At 30.1% G+C, this 9,029-nt stretch overlaps 1 protein-coding gene across 1 annotated transcript in view; it reads right to left on the reverse strand.

The window, feature by feature from the left end:
* The window catches only part of LOC119681397 (homeobox protein araucan-like), a 12,320-nt gene that overhangs the window by 2,436 nt on the left and 855 nt on the right, over positions 1–9,029 (reverse strand). Inside the window, exons 2-4 of the mRNA XM_038094578.1 lie at positions 7,846–8,382; positions 4,272–4,390; positions 39–382 (exon numbers count right to left, since the gene is read on the reverse strand). Coding sequence (XP_037950506.1) covers positions 39–382; positions 4,272–4,390; positions 7,846–8,382 — 1,000 coding nt within the window. The remainder of the gene's footprint in view (positions 1–38; positions 383–4,271; positions 4,391–7,845; positions 8,383–9,029) is intronic.

Below are 9,029 nucleotides of genomic sequence, written 5' to 3' on the forward strand. Positions count from 1 at the left end.
TTTAGTTATAAAAAAAGAAAAGTTTTTAAAATATTTACCTTTATGATGCTCATTTGCACCACCATATAAACTAGGTGGCTTATCTGTTTCTAGTATATCTTTTTCTTTTTCATCATCGGATAACATAGCGTCATCATCATCTTCAGTTTTATTCTTTGGTTCCCAAGTCATTTTATTTTCTTTCTTCAAACGTCTCCGTGCATTTGCAAACCATGTGGAGACCTGCGTCAGTGTCATCTTCGTTATAATTGCTAACATGATTTTTTCACCTTTGGTTGGATATGGATTTTTTTTATGCTCATTAAGCCAAGCTTTAAGCGTTGCTGTTGATTCACGAGTGGCGTTCTTACGTCGAGCTGCTAAATCATAGCTGGCACCATAACTGTTAAAAACATAAAAATAATAGTTTAAATAGATTTAATAAAATATTTTAAATTGTACTTCATATAATATATAAAAACAAAATTGAAATCAAACATCAAGTAAACATCAAAAAGACTAACTATATTCACATAGGTATGGCTCATAAGAAGTATATTTTAACATTGAAACTAATGTAGACTTATCCATAGGCATCATGGATATGCCTACAGAAATTGCGAGGTTGGACATTGGCTTGACTAACTTTTCGTAACAAAATTGTTATCTGAGACAGTTAAAAGCCACAAGTAACTGTCAAAAGACCATCGCATTCACAATATGTCATCCATTGATGATCTGAATTAAGTACGAAGTTTATATCATACGATTTTTTCTACAAAATATATAATCCTGCATATTAACAGGGTTATCCTTGTTTTAAAGTATCTTATTATAAAGTATCTTAAAGTATCTTAGAAATAGTTTTTTCCTACATTTCATATTTTTTATTTAGAAAATCGTTTTAACACCATACGGTGTTATCGTATTATATTACAATACAATGTTGATGCTTTAATAATATCGTTATACCGAAATATAATCAAAGCTGTATTAACGTACTTCAAATAATTTTTATCATTATTATTCTTTGAAATGTAACCTATTAAGTTTATATACCTGATCCATTCTTTGAAGACTACTCTTATTTCATATTGCAGTCAGTTTTTCTTAATAACCACCAAACCTTTTTCATGTATAAGTATTTCATTCCTAACAGTACTAAACTCCCTAGAGGGACGTTCTTTGAAAAGGATAAACATAAATTATTATTTAATATAAGCTCATTCAAATTTATATAAGCTCATTCGAATAGTTCAAATTATGTTCTATGTAATTTGTACAAAATAATTATAGTGTTTCAAAATTAATGTTTTTGGAACATACTTAACAGTTTTTATAAAAAACCTGTCATAGTTTGAATAAGTATTAAAGGTCTATAGTTTATAGATTTCATTGTGCATGTATTTAGATAATATAAGACCACTGCTATTGAACTATAGATATAAACAAATCGTATATAATCTTCGTAGGGCTTAGTCATATAAGAAAAATGCAGAATGTCACAAGAGATAGATCTCTGTTCCCTGTCCCTGTAGATAGAGACAGAAAAAGTGTGTGGTAATGGGTAACCTTATCAAATTATAACTGCGTGATAGATGAGTCATCGCAGCAAAAAAAAAGAACTAATAATTACAAAAAAGATATTATTTGGTAAACAATTTATATAAATGTAGGTTTCTTGAAAATAAAAAACTGCATTTTAAGTTTTTTAAGCATTATGTCCTAAAGCATTAGGTGAATATGCTAAGGAAGTGTCTTTCTTTATGAAAACAGAACTATAAAAAGAACAAATGATTCATGAAAGCACAATGGTACATCAATTTAACAGAGCTAGATAGTGATCTCCGTTTAGGGAGCTCAGCAATATATAAATGTAATAAAGCACTAAAATTTTTTAAGCTCATTGTATGTCATTTGAATACCGCTATCCCTTTGCTAAAACCAATCTATGTCACTACCGGCAGATATGCAGACATTCACAAAGTATTAAACTAAGAACTTACCGCCATTTTAGCAGTAGACGCTGATAGTTAATTCAGATACACAATTCAGATACTAAAGGATTATGTTTACTTACTTACTTAAATGAACATTAACAGCAACGACAGTCTTAATAACAGTGAAATAAAAAAAAAGAGGTCCTTCTTTCTTAGTAAGCATAAAAAGTATATCTATTCGACATATGAAAAATCATTGCTGTCATACAATCTAATTCATTCAATAGATTGCAAATCGAAACCTTTCATTAACCTTTTATAAATAATAGTATGATATATAGTTATATCATAAATATATTCTGATATATATACATATATATACTGAAACTATCTCCCTTCATATTTATTATCATTATATTCAAAAAATAAGCTACAATTTTAGTTATCCCTACGCAATGGAAGCACTATTATTATTAGATATTGATGTCTCACTCGACCTCTCCTTTAACATAGTGTTATATACATAATCAAAGATCAAACTCTTGTCAAATTTCTATTCAAGAAGATTATCTCCTTTAAATATAAACAATGTAAAATAACATATAGTATATTTTATTTTGAAGTATATAAGTAATAAAAAAATAATTAAAAGCTTTGAAGGCAATAATCAATGTAAAAATTACTTATAATGTCTGTACAAAATTGCGGCTGAAGTTTTTTTATAACTATAATCAATATAAAAAGCTTATAACTTTAAACCTTGATATCTCGAAAAGTTAGCTATATGGGCATTGGATATTTTCTGCCAACTAAAATGAAAACTACCAACCATGTGTGCGTCTCTTCGTTTGCATAATTAATGCTAAACTTCCTTATACTAATTCGCACTAAATAGCAGATGTATTTTTTTATGTAATCAATGTAAAGATTTTACAACTTTAAACTCGATATCTTAATGAAGCATGCTATAGTCAATGCTTAAAATAGTTAACTATTTTAAAATCACGCATTAAATCGGTGTTCAGCAAATCAGAATCGCTTCAATGATTCAAAATAAATTTTTTTTAATATTTAAATGTAGTACATTTAAGTTAAGTCTTATAATTTTAGTGGATAAATTTAAAATTTAATACGTACGAAATAAAGTAAAAAAAATATTTAAAAATCCATTTAACCACAACACGATTTTGAATTTCTTTCCACTTTTTATGCATTAATCCAACCAAAGCTTCAATCGCCTTAGCCTGGACTCAGTTATTTACAGTTAGCGAGAAACGCACTCGGAATTTTAATCTGAACATTTGAAATATCCGCTACGATAATAGCATCGTTCTCCGTACTGTAAACTCGAGCAAAAAAATCCTATTTGAGGCAACTTCATAGTACGCAACAAAGATTTTTACCAAGAAGGTTTTGCACTTGTTGAATGCCAACCACGAAATCGAAAGGAAAATAAGAAAAAACCTACACTTTAGCACACACTTCCACTAAGTGAATTAAGTTCGTATGCGAATTCACAGTTTTTTAAGTTAGAATTTCGACAAAAAGAATATTCCAGGGATTTGATTATTGGTATTCTGCTTGTAACCGCAGACGTTGGTTGTTTTAGATTTCTCTACTGGGAACAGTTTGGTTGATTTTCTACAAGCATATGAAACAAATCCAAGGATTTATATCAGAAATCCTGTAAGATTTGTTGCTGGGCATACTTATTTAAAACAAAAAGAATCAGATACTTTTAAAAATTTTAGAATATGGCATTAAACTGAATTAGATACGCAAAGTAACATTTTAAATAAATATTTAATTTGTATTTGCTTTACACGCGAAGCCAATTCAATAAAGTTAAACTACAATCTTTGAGTATTTATATAAAATTATCTGTTCTTCTAACCGCCATAAATCATTCACACCATATCAAGCTACTTAAGTAAAATGCTTTTTATTGCTGCTTTTCCGCTCACTGACCCCTCATATTGTCTTTCTGTTAGGTACCCAGAGCCGCTGTAATGCATCATGATAAGCAAAACGCCTGTGACAGTTTCGTAGTTGTACATAAGAATTTCAACACTTCATAAAAATCAACTTAAGATTTATTAACTTGTTTTTTAATACACAATAATTTACGGCTTGAATAAGTTTCTGAATTTATTATTGTATATCTTTTAATAATTTTACATATTAAACTTAATGTTTCAGTAATAAATATTTATTTATACATTCAAATAATTTATTAATTGATTCAAATACAACAAATAAAACGAAATTAATAAAATGCAAACAAAATGTTTACAAGATTTTTAATTATTAATTGTTTAAATAAATATATTAGAATATATTTACTGTACTTACCCATAAGCAGCTAATGTTGGATCGTAAGAATAGTAACCAGTTGTTGGTTGAAGACCAGCAGATGTCCAAGCTGTCATATCAGAGCCTGGACCTGTTTCTTTCAGTGCATATGGGTTACTCTATAAAAATAAGGCAGATAGATAGATTCTTTTCAGTATATTATAAATATTGTTCAAGTTTAATAAAAAAAATTAAACTAACACATGATACATCAATTAAGATTTTCACTTTTGATGCTTTTAGTAATATCTTATATAAAAGCAAAACTTTTATCTTTTACTGATATGTTTACTATGACACAATACTTGAGTAATATCGCACCTGCTGTTGACCTATTCTACAAGAAGTTCACATGGTTCTCTAGCAAGATATGTAAATACTTTAGTAAGAAAATTAGTAAAAATCATATAACGACGTAATCTGACAATTTCATAAAATTACATAAAATCTGTAAAATACGATTTTAACAAACTATTAGTTGTGTGCCTAACTAATAGTAGGTGATAGCTGATAACGCGCCGTCAATATATCGCCTAATATTTGCAACTAAAGTTCTTATGAATAATTGTTTCGTTATGAAATTAAGCGCAACAGTGTGGTCGTGGTATATTGAATAAAAAATCACAGGAACTATTGTTATACTCAAACGTCTTTACGTAAACCAGTGTTTTATACAAGGACGTGATATTGGGTGTTTAAACAGCCTAAGACACTTTAGACACTTTAGACGATTTAGACATGCTTACATATGATATTTATATTAGTTTGTGAAATTTTCATTAAATAAGTCCCTATATACGCTAATGATATAAATCTTATATATATCGTTCCTTAACATGATATCAAAGATCGTACTAAGTACTATGTTTATAACAGTAAATAGTATAACCTAATACTATAGATCGAATTTTATATAGTTCTATAACATGAAACGGTATGCTAATGATAAAAAAATTTTACTTTATACATACAGACATTTTTAGAATTAAAGTTCTATTTACGATCATGGTCAAATTAATTTCCATCAATTTAGGAAAGTATGTCCAGTATGAATATATACTTCGGTAACACAAAAATTGTGGATAAGTTTTGTACTGATATCTAAATCTGACTATAAGTGTGACTATAAGATAATTGAACACATAGATCTGGCCTATTTCAATACCAATCGAATCTATTTCAATACCTATTTGTCGCCCAATATTATTATTTACATTGGAGTGTGGCCATATTATAAGAGTATTCCTCTTTAAAATTAAAGGGTTTATGAAAATTCTTCACTGAAAACAAAATTATGACAAAAGTAACACAAATTTCTATATTCGTTTTGCTACTGCTCATCATGATAACCTCAAATTATAATCTGCATAACATATAATTTGAAGGGAGCAGTTCATGTACAGAACATATCATGACATTCTATGTATTCCTTTGGTTCGAATATCGTATTCATTTCCTATTTTCATCATTTCTGGGAATGTCTCTTTAGCATACCACCCAGTAGTACCAATTTGAACATTTTGTCCGTTGTTCAGTTTTTTAACTTAATTCTTCTTATTGAACAAATCTTTCCACACGGGTTCCATTTATTAAATCCAAACATGGACTTTCTCTCTCTCTCTTTCTCTCTCTCTCTCTCTCTCGCTCTCTCTCTCTCTGCTCCACTAATGTTCATACAAATTTTAAAAAAATTGATTCAAATGTTTTCAGGTGTAAGCAATAAACAACTTATACGAGTAAAAATCTCATTTATATAAGGAAAAATATATAGGCTTATTAAATATATACATAGATTATTTCAATTATAAAATAAATTTATATTAAATAATATACGTTGCTGGTCTGCTAGATGTTGGTGTTGTTTGTTTATAGTATTGTAAAAGTCAGTTAAAGATCTATCTACCAATTTTTTTTTTGAATTGCATTGTTCTTTTTTAATGTTAATTCGTATATCTGTTTATTACTCTATAAGTGCAGATAAATACTATATTTCACATTTGTTAATAACTCCTAGTATATATACACATAAGGTAAACTATATACCATAAAGCAGAGCAGTCGTGCTAATATCATAACCAAGTATCCTACAGACACTTTCAGATTTTAAACAGAGATAATATGCTCATATACGTACATTCTCTTACACAGATTTTAGACGAAACGGTGGTGTGTCCGTCGGGATAATGAAATAGTCCCATTGTACACAAAACATATAGTCACCTTAGCTTTACTCACATTTATAAATTAAAAACATACAATTACAGAGTATTTATGTCTTGACAATCCATGAATATATATATTCATTTATATATTCATTAATAATAATTTAATTAAACTAGTTAGAGACCTCAACATCTACAATATACAATTCCATCACACATTCAATATAAAATTCTATACGAATATACTACAATGCACCCATCAAATAATGTTTTTCGACCGCCTGTAGGGTGCGCCATTCATTTAATAGACTATGGCACTTGAAACGCTGAAACTATTTTTTGGAAAGTCATTGAAAGTGTTTGAAAACATTAAACGAAACAAGGTGTGAAGGTGTGTTTACATAACAGAAATATCAAACAAAGCCAACAAAATGAATTATTTTCAATAAATGTCATTGTTCTACTAAAATAAAATTACATACACCCCTAAAGTTTGTACCATCCTGCCATTGAGATGGACAGGATGCAATCGATATGCAAGCAGACAAGTGCCACAAAATGCACTGCAAACGCTTCGAGAATTTTCCTTAGTGTTTGTTTTTATTCAGTTTAATACAAAAACAATTTCATAGATTGACCAATGTTTAGCAATGAATTTATACATACTTTAGTTTGGTTAACTTTACTATGTTGTTTATGTGTGTGCATAAATTGATTTTTGATAAAGTACACAATATATGTATGGGCATCATATTTTATAGAAGTAAAATTGTGAAAACATAAATTAAATTGCATTAAAATCAATATATAAAGTATAAAATTCATCAATTTGTTCTAATCTCTGCTGACAGGTCTAATCTTAAGTCTCTTGTACTTATTGAAAATTGCTATAAGGAATTTTACTCTACTCTTAGACTTTGATACCCAAGTATACTTTAAATCTGTATGGATTTATCTAAACATATTTATAACCACAACTAAATAAGCAGCAACAGTAAATAATACTTAGAGTGTTATGTATATGTTTATATGTAGAATATAGTACCGAGTTCCTGCTATTTACGTAAGTCTAGTCGTACGCATACCTCAATAACTCTACAGTCAGCAAATACATTTAAGATTACCCTTTGCCTTATTTTAATCTTTTGATAATTAATGCAATTTCAAAGAGACGACGCCAGTTCGTCAGGTGCATTTAATTTCTAAATCCAATTAAAAGTCATAAACTGTCTTGCGTGGAGCATGACTTGCTTTGCATGCTTTAAAAACGTACGTACGCAACAACCATTTTCTAATCCAATTAAATTTCAACAAGTTACCATTGGTATCAGAAGTATCAATAGTAATGAAAAGCATAATAAGCATACAATAAGAAGATCAAGTTTGTAATGTGAAACTAAAACTGAACTTACCAAAGGCGAATAAAATGCTGAACTGTCGACACCAATGCTTGGATAAGGATTCTGTTCGGTTGAAGGATATGGAGTGCCATAAACGCCAACACTTGCTGCCGGCATACGGGAATAACTTGAAAGCGCTAAGCGTGCAGAATCATATTGACAGGAGCACACTGTTTGTCCTGAGACTGGATCCGTCATTATTGGTCTGCCATTTTCACAACAAGTTGTACTACCAATACCTGCATTAACAGCACCAGCGATACCAGCAGCTGAGCCGGATAAAGCTGCTTCACTTTGTGATTCATTCATGCTAACACCAACAGCAGCAGAATTTACTACTGCAGATACGCTGCCTGCATTATTTGATGTTTGTGAAATTGCACCTGGACTAAGCGGTCCATTGGTAGTGGCACCAGTTGTCGCCGAACCTCCAGATGGACTAAGCGAAGCATCGTTTGCACCAGACAGTGGTGAAGGTGCAGAGCCGTTATTGACTGTTGTTGGTATACTTGACGCTGCTGTTGTGGTTTGACCTACACCGCCGAGTAACTGCAAAACAAAATAAAATGTTTTTATGTTATTTTACTTTAAGTTATACTTTAAGTGAAAACAAGTTCAAAAAATATTAAGCATATAAGAAACTGGCGGAATTTTCAAACAGGTGATTTGTGAGACCTAAAAAGAAACGAGTCAGATACGCAGCAAAAAGTCAAAAAATTCGCTTTTGCTCAGCGAAAATACGGCAAACAAACTGACAAAGCACAGCTAAAAATAAAAGTAAGAAATTTATTTATATAAGAACCAAAACCCAACCTTGCAATCTTCGATCAGCGCCGACTAGAGGAAAAGTCAGCGAAGCAGATTAAGACGATAACTCCAAATGTCAAAATATTTTATTGGCTTGGCGCAATTTGCGATCCGTTCCATCTATTTTCACTTCATTAATTTTCAATTTATCACAGTCCGATTTCAGATACCGCTTTTGCTCTTGCCTTTATTGTGGCTTACGAGAGGCAAAAGGAAACGTACACTGAACGAACGTTTGCTGTTAAGATATTGTAGTATTTGCTTAAAACTTTAAATCTGATATACAAAATACACATTGAGGGAAACTATACCTAACTCACATTCAAAACAAAGAAATGAATTGAAATTTCGTAAAGAAAAAACTCCACAAAAGCAAAGAAGGCTCGATG

Source organism: Teleopsis dalmanni, chromosome 1, assembly GCF_002237135.1.
Source record: "Teleopsis dalmanni isolate 2A chromosome 1, ASM223713v2, whole genome shotgun sequence".
Classification (NCBI taxonomy): Eukaryota; Metazoa; Arthropoda; class Insecta; order Diptera; family Diopsidae; genus Teleopsis; species Teleopsis dalmanni.